The sequence below is a fragment of the Hibiscus syriacus genome, unplaced genomic scaffold (genome assembly GCF_006381635.1).
Source record: "Hibiscus syriacus cultivar Baekdansim isolate YM2019G1 unplaced genomic scaffold, ASM638163v2 tig00109925_pilon, whole genome shotgun sequence".
NCBI lineage: Eukaryota > Viridiplantae > Streptophyta > Magnoliopsida > Malvales > Malvaceae > Hibiscus > Hibiscus syriacus.
Window position 1 is genome coordinate 144009 of NW_024062531.1, and position 20381 is coordinate 164389.

General features: G+C 36.5%; 3 protein-coding genes and 1 pseudogene across 3 annotated transcripts; 2 read left to right on the forward strand and 2 right to left on the reverse strand.

Moving 5' to 3' along the window:
• Positions 1-7471: 7471 nt before the first annotated feature.
• Positions 7472-9098, forward strand: LOC120210546. The gene is made up of 2 exons (XM_039209252.1): positions 7472-8135; positions 8592-9098. Exons 1-2 carry the CDS (start codon positions 7538-7540, stop codon positions 9002-9004), a joined length of 1011 nt encoding a protein of 336 aa, XP_039065183.1. The 5' UTR covers positions 7472-7537; the 3' UTR covers positions 9005-9098.
• A 1031-nt stretch (positions 9099-10129) lies between these two features.
• On the forward strand, positions 10130-11260 carry LOC120210547 (vacuolar protein sorting-associated protein 28 homolog 2). Its single transcript, XM_039209253.1, has 2 exons — positions 10130-10206; positions 10430-11260. Exon 2 carries the CDS (start codon positions 10525-10527, stop codon positions 11152-11154), a length of 630 nt encoding a protein of 209 aa, XP_039065184.1. The 5' UTR covers positions 10130-10206; positions 10430-10524; the 3' UTR covers positions 11155-11260.
• Positions 11261-12182: 922 nt separating this feature from the next.
• On the reverse strand, positions 12183-12984 carry LOC120210518 (annotated as a pseudogene).
• Positions 12985-13972: 988 nt separating this feature from the next.
• On the reverse strand, positions 13973-19894 carry LOC120210548 (B3 domain-containing protein Os07g0563300-like). The gene is made up of 14 exons (XM_039209254.1): positions 19560-19894; positions 19242-19323; positions 19055-19153; positions 18496-18820; positions 17973-18312; positions 17570-17666; positions 16868-17039; positions 16413-16492; positions 16091-16135; positions 15737-16000; positions 15258-15307; positions 14937-15050; positions 14760-14833; positions 13973-14637 (listed from the first exon to the last, which is right to left on the reverse strand). The coding sequence occupies exons 1-14, from the start codon at positions 19697-19699 to the stop codon at positions 14006-14008; spliced, it is 2514 nt and encodes an 837-aa protein (XP_039065185.1). The 5' UTR covers positions 19700-19894; the 3' UTR covers positions 13973-14005.
• Positions 19895-20381: the final 487 nt, after the last annotated feature.

Consider the following 20381-nt stretch of genomic DNA (forward strand, 5'->3'; position numbering starts at 1 on the left):
TTAATGTGGAAATAACATAAGATTTTACAGGTAAAAAGGACCAATGGAATTGGATGCCGTAATCTTCAAGTTCGTATGTCTTATCCTTAAACTGTCAAATTGCATGCAAACGGATGGCACCGACACGCCCAAAAGTGTCTCTCACGTCTCTCTCTTTTAGCTTCATTAATTTTGGGATAAAAAAATATTTTTTTATTTTGTTTGAGAAGAAAATACATAATACCCATAATGACTATCTGTTTAGCTATTGTCCATATATATTTTTATTAATTCAATAAAATATTATTATTATTTATTTGAAAATATCAATAAACATATAAATTTTATGTGATGGGGTCTCATGCTGCCTTAATACAACCAACTCCTAACTTCAAAGTCTTTATTGCAACTGTCGTTTTTGCATATATAAATTGATATTTATTATACGGCAATGTGTAATTTTACGTGTCATTAATAAATTAAAGATACTAAATTATAATTAAAAACATATTTGAATAAGATTATTTTATTTTTATAATTATTTCAGTGGTAGAGTAAACAGCAGGGTAAGAGAAGAAAAGGAATGGTCGGTCAATAGTGCACCCACAAAGCTGTAGGGCATATGGACCAAAATGGCGTAGCCAACCCCTCAGCTCCGCACCCACCGGATCGGCGCCTCAGGAACTTGCTACAACTTCCGTGAGTAACGGTCAATTATATGACCTTTGGGGAAAACATTTACTATATATATATTCCCCCAATTTATTAAATTATTCAAAAAAATCAAAACATTTCCTACAGCCACCCAAATTCCCTAACAAAAATCAGTCAAATAATATGGTGAAAAAATTGGCTCATTTGGTGTGTATGAGAAATTATAATGGAAAAACGGTCATATCATCTTACGTTTTATGAAGACATATAGAAGACTCGACATTTTTCTTGTGCTCTTAAGGTTGGCGCACGCCCATGTCTTCTCAAGCTATATAGAAGATGCCTAATATTTCATGTCTTCCATGTGTTATGCAGAAGATGTTTACTGTTCTATGTGTCTTTCTTGTATTACTGTTCAAAATATCCTATTTGAAAAAATAATCTCAAAAGTACAATAGATGAGAATTTTTTTTACATTATCTTATTTGGTCGACTTTGTCCAAATCTTCTTTACAGTCTCTAGAAAGATAAATTTAGTTCCATTAAAATTTGGATTGTTAGTGTATTATGATAGTATGTGTGATGTATGCATGGACTGGTTATACGTATGAGTCATGCATAATGTACGTGAGGTGGTTAGAGTTGTCTTAACAAACTCTCTCTCTCCTCTAACGTCTTAACAATCTTTCCCTCTCTTTTCATTTCATTATTTGCTGTATAAATAACCTTGTGTTACTACTGTAGAAATTATGATTTTACAAATGAATGAAAGCAGTGATTCATGGTTTCTGTGTGAGTTAGTTACTAAGCTATGGTGATACTTTAACATGGTATCAGTCGCCAGGGCTGGTAGTCTATTTTGTGTTTGCTCTTTGCTGCGTGTGGTTGCATTCAATGGAGATCTCCTCCGTTCAACACATTCCCAAGCAGGATGTGGTCAAGCTTTCTGAGAATACTTACCTACTATGGAACATCAGGTATCTCTCATTATAGATGGTTATGGCCTGCTTCGATTCATCTCGGATGAAGGTGGACCTTCTGTGCCGGTTGCAACGGTGGAGTCTGGACGTGCTGAGGACAGCTCGACGTTCAATCTCTATCAACAACAAGATAAGTTGTTGGCATCATTGTTACTTACTACTGTCAGTACTGAGGTTTTACCACATATCACTGGTCTTACCTCGGCTAGTTCCATTTGGACTACCATTTCACGATTATTTGGTGCTCGATCAAGTGCCAAGGTGTCATCACTTAGACATAGTCTTCATTCTCAACGCAAAGCTGGCCAAACGGTGAATGAGTTTATGGCCAAAGTCAAATCCATTTGTGATATGTTATACGCTACAGGTAGTCCTATTGTTGAACATGAGCAGGTCAGTGTTATCCTTGCTGGTATGTCCATGGAGTTCGAATCAGTCATTGCAATTGTATCTCGTGATAATGTCTCTTTAGATGTGCTCACTGAAATGTTACTCGACTGCGAAGCTCTTCATAAGGCATTTCTCACTGAAGAAATTTCAGCAAATTTGGTTTCTAGATCTATAGGTGAAAATAAGGTACATGAATTGGAGGATTCTGAAATCATGGTTGTTTTAAAACAGGATGGTGTTGTACGTGGTCAATCTAGTGGTCGTGGTAGAGGTCGATTTGATAATCGTTCTAAATGTCAGCTTTGTGGAAAATTTGGTCACATAGTGCATAAATGCTATCATCGCTTTGATAGAAATTTTACAGGGGTTGATTATGGCAATCGAAACAGTGAAGGGTGGAGGCCAGCTCAAGCTCATGCTGGAAATCAGTAGTTCTCTTCTAATGCTCATGTGTTTAATCATGCCATGAGTGCTTCTTTTCCCTCCATAGGTGCATCATTTTCATCTCTTCCTGGTTATTATTACTCTAATCCTCATTTTGTGATGCCTAGTCCAGGATCTTTCCATCAAGGGGTTCCTTGGTACACGTCACTGCCTACTCATGGCGGTGTGGATTCAGTTAAAAATTCCCAAGTGTTCATGGCTTCTCCAACTGGATTTGCCTCTACTACTCCATTACCTTGACCTGCTGTAACAACTAGCAGTGCTGATCCCGTATGGTATCCAGACATGGGGGCAACGCATCATGTTGTAAATGATTCATATCTCCTTAACACTGGTATGACATACACAGGTAATCAGTGTCTTCAAATGGGAAATGGGGAAGGTGTGAAAATATCTCATATTGGTCAAAGTTACTTGCCATCTAAAACAATGCAGCTGGTTTTGCAAAATGTTTTGTATGTTCCTGACATTAGGAAAAAATTATTGGTTGTTTCTCAGTTTACTCGAGATAATAATGTCTTTATTGAATTCCATCCGCTTGAATGTTTTGTGAAGGATGCTCGGACACAGAGTGTGTTGTTAAAGGGAAGCTCGCGGATAAAGGTCTATATCAGCTTTTATCTTCTAAGAAGTAAAAATAGTAATGAAAACTTGTAATGTTGCCTCTAATGAAATCTCCTTATCTTCTGTTTGCAATGCTTGCTTACAAAGTAAAGCTCACAAGCTGTCATTTACCAGTTCACTCACTGAATACACTGCTCCATTTCAACTTATTGTTTATGATGTCTGGGGGCCAGCACCAATTATTTCTAGTGATGGATATGCCTACTATGTGTCATTCATTGATGTATACAACAGATTTACCTAGCTTTACTTAATTAAGAGAAAGTCAGAAGTTATGCACTGCTTTCTAAATTTTTACAAATTTATTGAGGTACAATTTGGAGTTAAGATTAAAAGTTTGCAGAGTGATGGTGGAGGAGAATATCAGTCTCTAAGAGGCTGGTTTTTAACTAATTGAGTCCAGCATCGAATCTCTTGTCCAAGCACATCCGAGCAAAATGGCAAGGCTGAAAGAAAACATCGCCATGTGGTTGAAATGGGGCTGTCTCAAGCTTCATTACATTTGAAATTTTGGAGTTATGCTTTCATCTCAGTAGTGTATCTTATAAATAGATTGCCTACAAATGTGTTAAATGGAAAGTCTCCATTTCAGGTTTTACATCAACAAACTCCTGATTATTCAATGTTACGAGTATTTGGTTGTGCATGCTTTCCTTTATTGAGACCATTTAATCATCATAAATTGAATATAGATCCAAGCAGTGTGTGTTTCTTGGATACAGTCCATCACACAAAGGATATTGGTGCCTTGATGATGCTGGGAGGATGTTTGTTTCGAGGCATGTTATTTTCGATGAAAACAAATTTCCCTATGATGCGTGTAAGATGACACATCAAGAACATGTAGACTCACATATTTCAACTTGGTAATTGCCCATCATCTTTGCTCTACAAGTTCAAACTCAACAAGGATGTGTTGATACTATTTCACATATGAATAGTATGCAACATGAATAGGGTGATGACAGTTAGCTCGGTGATGACAGTCAGCTCGATCATGAAGCAAATAATGGATGAGTGAATGATAGTTAAAATGCTCATGAAAGCAATAGTGAAGAAGCTATTCCAGCAGAATCGAGTTCTATTCCAGCAGAATCGAGTTCCACCACTGTTCCAATTGAAACAACACTGCCACAAATAGATGTGGAAGCTGGTTGTAGCTCGACCTTAAACACTCATCCAATGCAAACAATGAGTAAGAGTGGTATTTCAAAACCTAAGATATTTCAAAACCTAAGATATTTCAAGCCACTGCATGGGTTGATGAAGAACCACATAGTATTAAACAGGCTTTGGCTAGTCCACATTGGAAAGCTATTATTCAAGAGGAGTATGAGGCCTTGCTGAAAAATAAAACGTGGTATCTAGTGTCATTACCTAGTGACAGAAGGGCAGTGCGTTGTAAATGGTTGTTTCGAATAAAAAGGAATGCAGATGGTTCAATTGCTCGGTATAAAGCAAGATTGGTAGTAAAGGGGTTTCTTGAGTAACCAGGTATTGACTTTCATGAAGTCTTTAGTCCTTTTGTTAAACAATAAATGTGCGTGTCATATTGATATTAGCTCTGTTAAAAGGATGGCAACTTAGGCAAGTTGACATCAATAATGTATTTCTCAATGGAGTGCTTATAGAAGAAGTCTACATGACTCAGGCTCCCGGATTTGAATTTGGTGATAAGAAGCTGGTTTGTAAGTTGCATAAAGCCATGTATGGCTTAAAACAGGCACCACGTACGTGGTTTGACAGCTTACGGAGTTATCTGGAATTAGAAGGCTTTGTGGTAGCCAAATTCGATTCTTCTCTTTTTGTTCGAAAAGGTGAGAAGTGCTTGATGTATTTACTTGTATATGTTGATGATATAATTCTTACTACCAATAATCCGAGTGAGGTTCAGATTATTATTAACAAATTGCATGCAAAGTTTGCTCTGAAGGATCTAGGAACTCTAAATTTCTTCTTAGGAATTGTAGTTAAATATGAATCAGGAGGTGTAGTTTTGTGTCAGCAAAAGTACATACATGAATTGTTACAGCGCAATGGATTTGAAAGTGCAAATGGCCTTCCTACGCCAATGATTACAAACTACAAACTTTCAGCCAAGGATGGAAATCCAATTGAGAAAGTTACTCAATTTCGCAGCATTGTTGGAGCTATACAGTATGTTGTGATCACTCGTCCAGATATCACCTTTGTTGTCAATATAGAGTGTTAATTTATGCAAGCTCCTCTTGACACTCATTTTCAGGCTGTGAAACGAATCTTAAGATACTTACAAGGCACGATTGACTTTGGTCTACATTTGTTGGGGTATTCTAGACTTTCCTTGGCAGGCTTTGCTGATGCAAGTTGGGGAGCAGATGTGGATGATAGACATTCCACTTATGGTTTCTGTATTTATTTTGGGGGCAACTTAGTTTCATGGAGTTCTCGGAAATAACAGGTTGTGGCTCGCTCAACAGCTAAAACTGAATATCAGAGTGTTGCGTGTGCAGCTGCTGAAATGGTATGGCTTGAATCTTTATTGAGTGAACTGCACATTGTATCTCATGTAAACCTACTTTATGGTGTGACAATTCAAGTGCAGTTGCAGTTTGTGCCAATCCTGTTTTGCATTCTAAGTTTAAACATGTGGAGCTTGATCTCTTTTTTGTTCGAGAGATGATTGCAGCAGGGAAGTTACAAGTTCATGAAGTTCCTGCATTTGAACAAGTTGCATATATTTTAACAAAGCCACTGTCTGCACCCTTGTTTGTAAAACACATACAGAAGCTTCTGGTTGTGCAAATCAAATGCACAGGCTGAGAAGTTTGAAAATTTGCCACTGCAGGGAGAATGTTAGCGTTTATGTTGGATTAGAAAGGTGCAGAATGAAGTAGCAAGGGGAATGTTAGTGTATGATGATAGTATGTGTGATGTATGCATGGACTGGTTATACGTATAAGTCATGCATAATGTACGTGAGGTGGTTAGAGTTGTCTTAACAAACTCTCTCTCTCCTCTAACGTCTTAACAATCTTTCCCTCTTTTCATTTCATTATTTGCTGTATAAATAACCTTGTGTTACTGCTGTAGAAATTATGATTTTACAAATGAATGAAAGCAGTGATTCATGGTTTATTTGTGAGTTAGTTACTAATCTATGATGATACTTTAACATGGACTTCTTTACCCAACTTCGATTATTAATTTTAGACTATTTAGAAAAACACATTACTTCCTTTATTATACAAATTAGTACCTAAATTTAGCAACAAAAAAATCAAATTGGTATTTATTTGAATTGAAAGAGATAATATTAACCAGTCAAAACTACAATATCATGAAGTATCACATGTTATAGTTTAATTGATTGTTGAAATGTAATATATATATATATATATATATATTAATTTTAAAAAAAAATTAAAGTTTAATACATTCTGAGAATTTTTTTAAAATTCAGATATTTGAGATAAAAAAGTTTAGATGCCAGTTTAAGGAGAATTGCCAAATTCAGACGCTGATATATATAATAAAACCTTACTTTTAAAGCCCGTACTACATTATTTTGATACAAAAATATTATCAAATAATCCCTAGACAGCTAACATCCAACGACTTCAAACTATATTATATAATCCATTATCCAAAAATTATTTGTTTAATTAAGATGTATGTTGGGGTTAATCCCTTTACACATAAAGTTACCGATTCATTTTAACATCGACTAGTCAAATAAGTGGAGTGATAAAATATTATTAATTTTTTTATCAGTATCAATTCAAATTTTTTTAATTATTTGATATTGAATGATGATATTTCTTCTTAATATTTACATAATATTTTTAGATTTAGTTTAATTTCAAAATTAGTTAGGAATAAAGGGTTATTAGAATAATTATTTCATAAACGAACTTAAAATTATGAGAAATGTATATAAAACTTTTTTTATACAAATAATTTGAAATCTCTAAATCATTTTAATCTATCAATAGTTTTCTATTTTTTAGATTATTTCTTTATGAATCCATTAATATATATAAAAGATTAATGATGTGATTGACAGAGAAAAATAACTTAATTGGTCAAAAAACATAATAATGCTAGTAATGTTCCGGAAGGATCAATTGTTTTCGTGTCCACTTAAACAGCCACAAGGAAAGCTTCATTTTAACCCATCACCTTATCTGTTAACAATTAATATTTTTATTTAATTTCTTATATAAAAAAAAGTAATAATTATTTAATTAAAAAAACGTAATCCAACTAATTCTCTTACACATGGCCCCACCGCCCAATTTCCGCAAAAAACAAGCCTCAACCGTCCACTCACACTTCATTTCGAATGTAACGGCCAAGATTGACTCATAGTCTGCGTCCTTACTGGTTATATATTTCCATTCACCTCACTCCCCCTGCCGTTAACAGCGCAAAGAAACCAAAGGTTTTTGTTTTCTTTCATCCTCTCGTTTTCATTACCTCCAAAAATGGCGCCGGCGAGCACTTGGATGTTATCTTTGAAGGTACTGTTGATTTCCACAGGTGTATTGACCATAGCTTTAGGGCTTAAAGTCTCTGTTCCATTGGTCATGGAATTCTACGTTTCTCAAGCTCCGTTGTTATGGACAACGTTCTGTTCTTGGCTCAAGCCGCCGTATCTTTACGTCATCATCAATGGAATCATAATCACGATTGCAGCATCGTCGTGGTTTCATCAAAACCATGCCGAGAACGAACAGGCGGAGCAGATGCAGCAGCCGAGATCGAAGATCTCCGTGGATCAACGGCCTGCGATGGAGCACGAGCTTAAGAGCGGCTTGGATTTCGGTGTAGCGGAACCGGTCGTGTACGAGGAAAAGCGGGTAGTAGAAGAGGTGGAAACGATGGTTTTTGTGGCGGAGACCAATGTCGCGATTGCTGATAGGGATGGAGGAGGTGACGAGTTCGCTATCTGCAAATCGGAGTGGATTCCTCCGAGGAGAATGGATTCGTATGATATTCCATCGGATATTCTGTTTCAGCTGGATAAACCGCCGGTTTCCTCTAGATTCGGTCACCGGAAACCTGTTAAAGCCAGTCCTGAAGGTATATTCATCATTTTTCATTTAAAAATTGTTAACGGTTACTCGGTTAGGTTCTCTATATACCTACTTTTTGAAATTCAAAAAACTCTGCAAAGCTCGCTGGTCCACTCGACGGAGGCGTCCGGGCGGTGTTTCCGTTATTTTTTCACGTGTTCCATGTTACATGGTCTAATTATTGTTTTAGTCCCTCTATAAAGTTAGGACATAATCCTCTCATCTTTAATTGATTTAGATATGGATTGATTTGTAAATTTTAGAATAGTAGAGACCTTTATTCTTTCTTAAAACTTACAAGTCCGTTCAAAGATGGCGTCTACTGGACGACGCGCCACTGAATAAGTTCAAAATAGTCCTTTTTAAATATATGATTAAGAAACTAAAAAAAAATCAAAATAGCGTAATTAAGAAGGTTACGGATAATAATTTGCTTAATTAATTAAACTGTGGCTTAATGCAGGTGGCCGAGCATTGAGGCGGGTGGCGAAACCCAAACGCCACGAGACGTTGGAGAGCACGTGGAAGATGATAACGGAAGGGAGAGCAATGCCATTGACGAGGCACTTGAAGAAATCGGACACGTGGGAGAATCACAGCCGTGATATCAACGTCGAGGCATTGGCCGATTCGACGGCGATGACGAAGAAATTTGAAACTTTCAGAGACCGGACCAACTACCAGCCTCCTCCACCTGTACAAGTGAGCTCTCCTTCTCCGGCTTCGGCAGTGAAGGTTAGGAAAGAGCCGTCGCTGAGCCAGGACGAGTTGAACCGGCGAGTGGAAGCGTTTATAAAGAAGTTCAACGAGGAGATGAGGTTGCAGAGACAAGAGTCGCTTAATCGGTACATGGAAATGGTTAACCGGGGATGTTAGCCGCTAAACATCGATTAATTAACCATAGTTTAAAGCTTTAAATCTTGTTTTTTTTAAGAACAGAAAATATGTTCATTAATTTATACAAATATGTTTCCTCCATTAGGTCTAAAGGAAGTTCAGACTTGGAGTTGTAAAAAAAGTTAAATATTTTAATTATCATTATAAATTTTTAGATATATGTACCCAATGCATGTCTTTTATTTTCTTCTAATTTTAATTTTTCATCAAATAAATCCCACTAAAATTTTTATAAATCGGACTAAAAAGAGGTGAGGAATCTGAATTATAATTTTTAACATTAAGAAAAAAAGGGTAATGAAGTGTAATAATTGATGTATAGCATAATCCCTAAAAAGGCAAAATTCGTTGGTAACCTTTCACTAAAAAACCCATCATTATAACTTAACATGCGTCCCTCATAAATGTGGCGTTGTCCCAAAGAAACAAAAGTCAGTGCCCAACCAAATGTTAATGCTGATGTTTCTTTAATAAACAAAAGGAGTAAAATTTATTTGGTATTAAATCCGGTATTTCATGTTAATTAATACTGATAAATATTTTTCTTAAAAGTACTCCTTTTAAGATGATTTACATTTCTTTGTTATAAGAATAAATGGAATTCGTTAGTTGTGGGTAGTGTAAATGGAAAGTTGTAATCGATGAGAGAATGATCATTAATTGAATATTTTGTATTGTAGCGGATCGATCATGATGAGGAAGAAAAATAAGAACAATTATCAAAGGCGCCAATCCCTCTTTTGATTGTATTGATGTTATTTATAGTGATATTTAATATGTGTGTCAGTCGTAGAATTATTATAATTATCGCAAGTCGACAGACTAAATATATTTACGAGTTAGATTTTAGATTTTACTCTAATAAATTGTATGGATCTGTCATAGATTTTGTAAACGTATTACAACTGATTCAAAAGTTTAGATTCAATATGTCAATAGTTTATGAAATTACCTAGCTGGAGATATTAAAAGAAGTAGTGATCATATCATATAAAATTAAAGTATATAAACTATACTGCAAATGCAAGTATACTATAGGCACCGAGGCCATAGTTTAACTCAATATATATATATATATTACTCCATAATCTTAATTTGGTTAAAAGGAGAACGAGAAACGCAGCAGAGAAGGGATTCAAGACAAAGCACGGTTGATTTTGAAAGTGTTTTTCCATTACTTCGTAAGTCGTTTAACCGTTAAGATGAATTTCTGTTGGAGCTTACGTAATTTCACTTCGGATTCTTCAATTTTCGTTTGGTTTTCTGGGAAATCGTATAGAATTCACAATGTTCTCATGTTTGTTGATGAAGAATTCTCTTGAGAGGTTTCAATTTGATTTGTTATGCAGAAAAATAGAATTTTTTTATATGAATGGATAGTAATCTGTTTTTTTTCTTTTCCAGTTATCTTCTCCAATCGTCCAAAGTCAAACCCCAAACCCTAGTTTCTTTTGATCCCAAATTGACCCTTTTATTGAATACCAAGTTTATTGCATGAAATGGAGGTGAAGCTATGGAACGACAAGCGCGAGAGGGAGATGTATGAGAATTTTGCAGAGCTATATGCGATTATCAAAGCAACAGAGAAGCTCGAGAAAGCTTATGTGAGGGATATTATTTCATCATCTGAATACGAAACTGAGTGCCAAAAGCTGATTGCCCATTTCAAAACCTTGGCTTTTACTCTGAAAGACACGGTCCCCAGCATCGAACGCTTTGCGGATACTTATAAAATGGACTGCCCGGCCGCCATTAACCGTCTCGTGACATCCGGGGTGCCTGCTACCGTTGAGCACCGAGCTGCAGCCGCCGCATCGACTACTACCTCTGCTGCCATTGTGGCCGAATGCGTGCAGAATTTTATCACGGCCATGGATTCGTTGAAACTCAATATGGTGGCAGTTGATCAGGTGTACCCTTTGTTGTCCGACCTATCAGCATCTCTTAATAAACTTGGTATTTTGCCGGCAGATTTCGAGGGGAAGACAAAGATGAAGGAATGGATCTCGAGGCTATCGAAGATGGGGGCGGCCGATGAGTTAACCGAGCAGCAAGCTCGGCAGCTCCACTTTGACTTGGAATCTTCATACAATTCATTCATGGCTGCTTTGCCTAATGCTGGTACATGAGGTGATAACCTTCATTTAGCTCTGCAAACTGGTATATTTTAATTTGGTACTTGGAATCTACATAAATTTTGGGAATCATTGGATTGTTAAGCTCAATATGCTATTAACGTGCTTAATATGGAGATAATGCTGTATGTTGTCATTTTATGAGAATAAATTTGTGATTTGGTTTGGTTTTATTGCATGGGAATAAAATTGAACGTTTTCAATGCAGTTTCATGTAATTTTGCATTTAGAACAGGTCAAATTATGGTCTTGGTCCCTCCACTATACTCAAATTTAGGACTTAATTCTCCTACTTTAATTTGGTATAATTCCGTACCTTTACTTTGAGGTTTATTTCAAAAACATGAATATGGAGTATAATACCTTTTTCATCTAGCTATTTAAAATATTTTTTTGTCAAAGTAGGTACCTAACGTGTACCACCTTTTTCACCTGTATACCTAAAAAGTATACAACTTTTTTCATCTAGGTACCGAAAGTTTATTTGTGACATTGATTAAAAATACTATGGATACCTAAATGAAAAAGGCGGTATCTTTTGGTATCTATTTTGATCAAAAAAATACTTCATGTATCTAGATGGAAAAGGTGATGTAATTTAGGTCTTTATCTCGACCAAAAAATATTTTAGGTAATTTAACGAAAAATGCGGTATACTTTAGGTACTTATTGTTGAATTAGACATTACTTTTATTAGTCAAATTGTTAAGTATACATATTCTGGTAAAAATGATATGTGGTTTTTTATGAAAAACACTCTTTCCAAACATAAAAATTTTCTGTTATAGTATTTTAATCGATATAGTTGATGGCGACAAGGATCAAATTATGCCAAAATCAAGGCAGTGGGGATTAAATCCCAGGTGAAGGGACCAAAACCATAATTTGAGCTTTAAAAGGATTATTCATCAAAGGACTAAAACTCAGAGCAAAAAACTGTTGGAAACAGAAGCAGATAAAGTGAGATTCCATTGAGAAGACAAATCTACTTAGACATGGTGAAATTCCAAACAAAAATATCCTTACCAAACTGGTTGGTTCCTAACTTCCTCGAGTTGTTCAGTCCCTTGTCTTACGAAGGAACTCGCATGCGCAACGTTTCTCTCGATGATGTTGAGTTGTTGACCCTGAGCTTCCACGAGTGCAGCCATGTCCAGGAATATCTGATGGAGCTCGATCAAGTTCTTCTCTATCTCCTTAACATCATCATGCCTTTCTTGAATCTCGGAAATGGTGTCCATAATCTGACCCCTTCATTGTTCTTGGATGGCCCTCTGAAGAAAGCTTTCGCTTTCGCCGCTCGAGATCAGGTTCTCGATCGTTTCCTCGTTAGGTTTCTCCCCTGTGATGAAGTATCTACGTTCAACTGTTTCTTTATACTCTTCTTGCATCCTCGCTCCTAGTGCTTGAAAATCATCCATCATATCCTTCATTTTCTTTCCCAAGCCACTGACCACCGAGGTTCGGGTTCTATTCGTAGATGAACCGGGGCCACAACCTGGAGTGTTCGGACTGGCCGCGTTCGACTGTTCCAACCCTTCAAGATTCCCTTTGATGACTTTGACTCTTTTAAGCACCTGTTCGACATCAATGTCCATTCGGGAACGGAGTTGTTTCATCGTCTTTGCGTTGTGGGCGGTTTTGCATTCTTTGTTGGCATCTTGTAATGCCTTGTACAACCTTTCGACATCTTTCATGTCTTGCTTTACGCTCTCGACATCTTTGAAGAATTTATCGAAATCTACGCTCGGTTCCAGCTTCCATTTCATCCTCGTAAGCCTGCTCCGTGTATTTCTTGAACGAACTCGAGATTAAGTCATTCATCTTGCCACAAAAGCTACTTCACAATTTACTCTATTTTCCTTGAATTTTGTGTTCATATTTTTGCTGAAATTTAGTTGATGGTGCTATGATGAACGATCTAAACGTTTTAAACTTGTAATTGAAACTGGTGTTTTCATGAGAATGGGCTTGTTTTTTCCCCTCCCTCTCTTTTCCCTCTTCATTAACTGCTGCAATTGGCAATGGAGGAAGAGGAAGAGAGAGGGAGAGGTGGTGACAAAAGGGAAATTTGCCACCAATGAAAGTATCAAGGGACCAAAAGGTAATTTCCCCCTGATTTTTTGGTAACGAAATGGAGGTGATTAGAGAAAGCTAGTCTAAAAATAAGACTGTTTTGTTTTGGGTTTTTTTCTCATAACAATGAATGGATAGCTTGGTTGATCTTGTCAATGGAATAACTTTTCTTTCCTCAAATCTCTTGAATACGCTCATTAATATTATCAATCATATTTTACCAAATATATTATATTCTATTTCTCATCAATAAAAAAATGTCCACCAACTTTTATTTTTCAATATAATCAAGCGTTATCACATTCATTAGTCAATTAGTTTACAATTAATTCAAATTAAATAATGTAAATTTATTAAATATAATTCTCCTAATACAATTTATTCCATTTATAATACTAAAATTTGAACTTATTATCTTAAAAACCTCGAATCATTGTAAATTTTAAATGATTAGGATTCATACCAATATCTCAATCATATTGAAAAGATTCAAACTGTTAATTTTTATGATCAATTTAATCGAATTCTCCATGTGATGAGCTCCTAAAATGTACATTAGCTTCAGCCTCCTCTCTCTTCCTCCCACCCGACCGGCAGCATTTCTGTCGTTGAAATCCGTGTATATTACCATCGTTTATGCACAGCATCTATGCCTTAATAAAGAAACTGTCGAAGGGTCTGCGTCGGTATTTCAATCACTGGTTCCAAGATCAATGCTGGTGGTGGTTTTTTCTCCTTCGGTGCTGCCACCAGGTTGCGCCCGAGTGACTTATATGTCACTGTGGCCAGTGGAGGTTAAAATACTTTGCTGCCTAAGGTATTTGTCGGTTGCATCTGGAAGCAATCTCATCATGTTGCCGGAATCCGAACCTGGAGACAGCTCTTCTTCTCGCTCCGGCTGGATATTCAAGTCGATTTGGCCTTTAAAAGGTGAAACCGTGGATTTTACTCTGTCGGAATCATCGCCTACACCCTCACTGACAACCTTTTTCTGGTTTGGACTGCTGCTATTTCCCGCACTAGTGCAAAGGAGGGGGTTATCGTCCAATACTTTATCCGGCAATGAAGGTTGCTGCTTCTTGCACGTAGTTTCTGCTGCTGCTTTTTGGAACTGTTTCTTCTCACGCCGCAGCATGAGGGTGCGGAAGCGTCTCTTCACTGTCTGGCAGACGTTACATGTACATGTCTGCTTGTGTTTGGGGCCCTTCCCACTAGGGGGTTGAATGCACACGATACATGAGCAGCCGGGTCTATGCCGGGGGTGCTTCGTCGTAGCCTGAGAAGAAGTGGGGAGAACCCCGTCTTCTCCCAAGATAGCTAGGTTGGCAAGAGTGTCAAGCCCCTCTAAAGCATCTACGTTTTCCAGTTCCCGTTTAGCAGATTTCATTTTCTTAGAAGCAGCTGTCATTTGTGACCATAAAACGAAATTAGTTTCGTAATAGGAAACAAACGTCCCAGAACCAGCATTCTACAGAAAATCATCATCATGAAATCAAATACTGTTTCCTTCAAGAAACAAATACCTCGATTACAGTTTGGTACCAGATTTTCCAGCTCTTCTGCTTTCAGTTCTTGAGCAGCCAAACAAAAACATCTGCCAGCATGGAAAAAATGGGGGGAAAATGGTCACACAAACGCCCATTGTAGCAAAAGACAGCAGAGTCAAAGTAGAGAAAAGAAATACTCGAATGAGAGCTTACCTTTCTGGATCCCATGAGTTACTGGAACAGGTAAACTTGGAAGGAAGAAGAACATCGAAAGGCAATCTACGCCACTTAAAACAATCTTCGCACTGAGCCCACTGTATCTTTTCCCTGAAACAAAACAGGTATTCGAAGTTGTGTGGTTTAAGACAACTTTTGCTGCCTATAAGACTAGTTGGACTTTATTTTCATTATAGACTATAAGTACAATACAATAGTTCATATCACACAAGAATTACAGAGTGTCTGTCTATGTTTTGGTCAAGTTAATCGAATTTCTTTAAAATAAGGCTAAACATCTGAAAGAAAGAGAATTACCCGGACTTTTCAGTTGCAAATATTGTAGGCTTCCCCAGAACCGGCGCATCCTGCTATTAAAACAACAAAAACAAAATTGAGAAAATTGCAGGAAAGGAAGTAAAGCATCCTCTACAATGTGGAATAATATATCGTATAAATATACACTACTTATAGCAACAAAAAAGTAATAATGGATCACATCTTTACACTAAGCCTGACAAAGGGTAGAATAAGAAAAATGAAAATGTTATTTCATCAAATTATTGAGGACCTGTGGTAGCATACATAAACAACAAACAACGTACAGGTTCTTGAGCAACCCTGTATGGCTTTGTCAAGGGTACCAACCATAGAAATTCTCAGCTAAAAATGTTAGTGGAGTTCAATTCGCCCACAAAGGGGTAACAAACACCACAGAGATAAAGTGGCTTAGATTTCTGCAACTTCATATATTAAAAGTGGTCAAAAAAGAAGCATTAAATTAAGAATAATCATACCTCATATTCTTCAAACTCGAAACCTTCAATTAATATAACATTGGCTACATGATTAGGAGGGGGACGAAGCAGCCCTTGAGCTTCTTCACATGTTACTTTCAGCTCTATCATGTCTTCATTATCAATTCTTAGGCGCTTACTCTTCGAACCCAGCACAGTATTCTTCCTCTTTCTGTGATTTGCTAGTTTGGTTCCTAATGCTTCCTTTGCTATGTATCCTGACTTATCAACTTTTGACCATGAGGTAGGATCTACGAGTTCGGCCTGGTTGATGAACAGCTAGTGAGACTCAGCTATCTTTTAAATAATCAATGGTTATGTATTATCAACAGATTTAGGTTTTTGGACACTAACATCTCCATGGATAGAAACTCCACTACTGTTTTTGGCTTCAGTGTCCTGCCAATTGAAATGCATAAATGAATGTAAATTGTAATTTCAATCAATGGCAACCACACAAAATTAATTTAAAAAAAAATTAAGTATAGATTTTAGAAAGAACATTTATCTTAACCAATGAATTAATGTTTTTCCATGATTGAAGTATAACAGCATCCTTGGAAGGAATTAAATACAAGGGGAACAAAAGAAGTTATATGAGCCAGTTGTATTGCATGTTATCTTAGCTCTAGAACATATAGATTCACAATCAGAATAATAATTGCGCAATACCAACCTGCTCAGTTGCTGAAGTAGTTGAAGCCTTTCTGAAACCCATGACCAACTTCCCTCCAGGTTCTAATCGACTAAATGTTACTGAGGAAACAGTATAACTATCAGTTTTCAAAACAGATGTAAGTCTCCAAACATGATGCTTAATCATTGAAATATCCACACACTGATAAGGAAGACAAAGCAAATGCACAAGAGTGCAAAACACAGAATGCGAGACAACCAAAATGAATAGAACAACAGGCAACAGAATTCGACCCTGTCATAACATATATGAACTGGTAAATCTAAGGACAAGGAGCAATTAAGAGAAGTCGGAAAAATTCTAAATTATAAAACCTAAAATAGGAGAGGCAGACTAATGTACTAATAACATTAACATGGCATACTTTAGGCCTCATAGCACAAAATATTGAATCTCTAAATTCTTGTTTCAAGTGATATCAAATTGTTACCTATGTCGCCCGCTTGCAATTGCATGTTTTTGTATGCAAGGAGTTACCCCCTCTAAAACATACATCCGGCTATTGTTGTTGGGCCAGAAGCGGAACTGAAAAATCCATTCCTTTCCTTTTGAATCCTGCACTTTAAGTGGTAATCCTTCTGGCTGAGATATTGGAGGGAAATAGGCCTGTCTCATGATGAGTGTATTTTAGTATGTGATGATAATCTAGGTAATAATTGATGAATTCAGATATACAAGTACCAAACACAATGCTCATATTTAACTTCAGCAAAAGGATCGTTTAGTTACAAAAAACCCAAAACTAAATAAAGTGTATTCGGTAAAAGAAATGTATGATGCTAAGTGAGACAAAAAATATATGAAGCTGAACAAACTACCTTGCCACAAAATAACACTAGATAATTGATGTAAATAAAAACTTCACCACCAAGCTCAGGGTTTAAAAAACGGGCCGCGACCGCAATATAGCGGTTTTGCCACCGTCTGAGTTACAAGCGACGGCCGCAATAGCGTCCGCGACAGCCGCAATAGTGCCCACGACGGCCGCAATCACGGTAAATCCGAAATAACCGAAAACGCGACCGCGACTTGAAACCCTGACCAAGCTTTTATGAACATCGCTCTATATTATTTTATGGCAAAGCAATTAAAACAAAAAACACAGATCAAATAAAAAAAATTAAGCAATGACTCACCTCAGCACATTTTTTTGGCAGCACTAGACGTCCAATCCGCCCAGCATCACTGGCACTCAACATTTTCTCAAACAAAGGAGTGATTATAGAATTTGAACTTGCATATGGTTAAGTCTAACTGAAGCACAATGTAATTCACTTAATGGACAAGAACAGAAAATAGGTACAAATAATTACATTTTCAACAAATGTTTTAGTCAAATAATCCAACTTTGAGAACTAATATTAGTGGAGGTTTTCCCCCCAAAATTTGTATAGAATACAAGTCTCTCACAGAAGAACAAAGCTTGTTTTCAAAAAGGTTAATTAACTGTGCAAAATTATTTATTAAGATAAATGACCTAGTATGTTAAAAAGAAAAACCTACAATTTAGCAAGAATGCCTTCCAGAATAAAAGGATACTCAGTGGAGATTTGCTGCAGGTCTTGGTCAGTAAACCTAGGCCAATAACGAGGAAATGGTTGATTCCTTCCACGGCCATCTGGTCGAGGCCTCCCATTACGAATCTGAGTTTCAGCTGAAGAGTCAAGCCCATTATGTAGATTACTATTAAATTGCTTGGCCAGTGGAGGTTGGGGGTTTGGCCGCAAATGAGTGCCAGAAACCCCAAACTGACCATTTGATTCATCTGTAGATGTATATGGGACAGTTAACCCGAATGGTGGAATAGATGACTCCTCCTTCAGAGAAGACGGCTGAGGTTTAGCTAAACAAGAACCACACTGCTCCTCACAATTGACCCCTGAAAAACAAATGGTTCGCAAGAGAGTCAGAAACCACCAATAAGTTGTTTTAGAGACCATTTTAGCAAAACAAAGTGTATGTCCTAGAATGAGTGCACACCCATATCTCATAAGTCCGTGCATTAATGCAGGTATAGATTTCCTAAAACTACTATGATTGAAAGAGGGAAAATTTTATGAACCTGTATTTCCATTCTCATGTATATCACGTGCAAAAGGTTTCAAAGGTCCATTCATTAACCTTTCAGGAAATTCCTCAATTTTCTTCATTTCCAGGGAAGGAGTGGATAATCTGTCTGAGACATTTAATCTGTCAATACCAGTGGTTAAGTCAACTTCATAGGGAGCTCTAGAATGTGTTGAGGAATTTAATAAACTGGGCGCTTGCCGCCAAGGTACTGAACCCGAACCAGGTAGTTGACTCCAACCTTTAGCAGGATATTCTTTAAACCTCTCAGACAAAGATGAATGGAAAAGCAAAGAGGGTGGCCATGAAGAATTTGATCCCTGAGATAGATTGTGAAAAAAAAATAAACCGGTTTCCACCACAAAGGAATTCTATTGACTAGGAAACATACTTCAAGTTGCAAACTTTAATTTAAAAGTGAGATAACATCCGCTAGAAAAAGGATGCCTTTTGTTAATTTAAAAGGAATTCTATAGAAAAAGGATGTATTTAATAGTTGGGCTCTTGTTTTTAAATACATCAGAATAATATAGAAAAATCATTCATGCTCTCACCAAAACAGCATTTTTCCTCGAGCATGCTACGCATTCTATTCCTCCTGCATCGAACAAAGTAAATGTATGTGCCGAAACAATGCAACCGCAATGAACACGCTGCAAAAAGGGAAGATAAAAGCAGGCATTCAATAACATCATATAAAACTATAGAAAAAAATTAACGTTGCTAAACGTTTCTACCAACCTTCCCACATGCCTCGCAGGTCCTCCAACCAGCATCATTCAAGTGAAAAGTATCACAAAATCTCCCCTCCTCAAAAACAGCACTAAAATCACAAAGGGAGCTTAATTCAGATTATAATATAATAAATAAAGGAAACAACTCGAATTAAGTAAAACGTTCGTCAATATCTAATCCAAGTTCACAAAATGTCCCAAATTAATCACCGGAATACTCGTAAAAATAGACAAAATCCGGCAACTAAACTTAAATTCCATAAATAAAAACAAAAGACGGCTGAAAACGAAGTCAAACAGAGTCCAAGAACAAAGTGAAACTCACGCGCATCTATCACAGAGCTCCGCTAACTCTCCGCTTCGCAACCGCCATCCTTTCCCCGGTCTCTCCGATTTCAACTCCTTACAGCTTGAATTGAAGCAAATCTTCGAAGACGTAGCTCCCGCCGAAGTCGACGTCATCATCCTCTTCTTATTCTTCTTTACTTTTTTTCAAAAGTTCAAAAATCCACACGTAAATCTTCTTCTATTCATGAAAAAAAAAACAACAAAAAGGGAAAAAACTGTGAAAAAAAGGGAAATTTACGGGTTGATCTGCACAATCATGAGAAAAATAACGAAAGAAGAAGAGGGCTTTAGAGAGAGATAAGAGTGAAAGCAAGGTGAAAGAGAAAAACGATTAACGAAAAAGAAAATCGGAAATATAGTAAATGCGTTTATACAATGGATATAAATAAAACAATAAACAAACAAACAAACAGGAGTGTTTTATTATTATTATTATTATTATTATTGTTTTATTTTTGTATATTGAGGCTAAAAAACAGCTTAAAAGACACGTCCAGTCCGTAGCCTTCTTATATAAAATAATCTTTAAGAAAAGCTCCTTGGGTCCACTCATTTTTAGGTCGTCCCGAATCAAAAATTTTATCCATCTAAATTTGATTTATTATATTCTTCATTTGACCAAAAATGTACAGATAATAATATTTTAATATATCTTTAAATATATAGAAAATTATTATATTATTATTTCAAAACAAATTTTTTTAATCTTAAATTCTATTTAATCTCATCATTTATAAAATTTGACACAGCCTAATTCGAAAAAAAAACCATTGATTCTATACAATTCGATTGGAATCCT

Bases quoted from the DNA above. Each gene is read 5' to 3' on its own strand.
- LOC120210546 (XM_039209252.1), top strand. From the start codon at position 7,538: ATGGCGCCGGCGAGCACTTGGATGTTATCTTTGAAGGTACTGTTGATT. The intron at 8,136-8,591 runs GTATATTCATCA...GGCTTAATGCAG, and splicing joins TGTTAAAGCCAGTCCTGAAG to GTGGCCGAGCATTGAGGCGG.
- LOC120210547 (XM_039209253.1), top strand. From the start codon at position 10,525: ATGGAGGTGAAGCTATGGAACGACAAGCGCGAGAGGGAGATGTATGAG.
- LOC120210548 (XM_039209254.1), bottom strand. From the start codon at position 19,699: ATGATGACGTCGACTTCGGCGGGAGCTACGTCTTCGAAGATTTGCTTC. The intron at 16,493-16,867 runs ATAGGTAACAAT...CTGTTTCCTCAG, and splicing joins TGCAATTGCAAGCGGGCGAC to TAACATTTAGTCGATTAGAA. The intron at 15,051-15,257 runs GTAATTCTCTTT...GTTTTGTTTCAG, and splicing joins TTTGCAACTGAAAAGTCCGG to GGAAAAGATACAGTGGGCTC.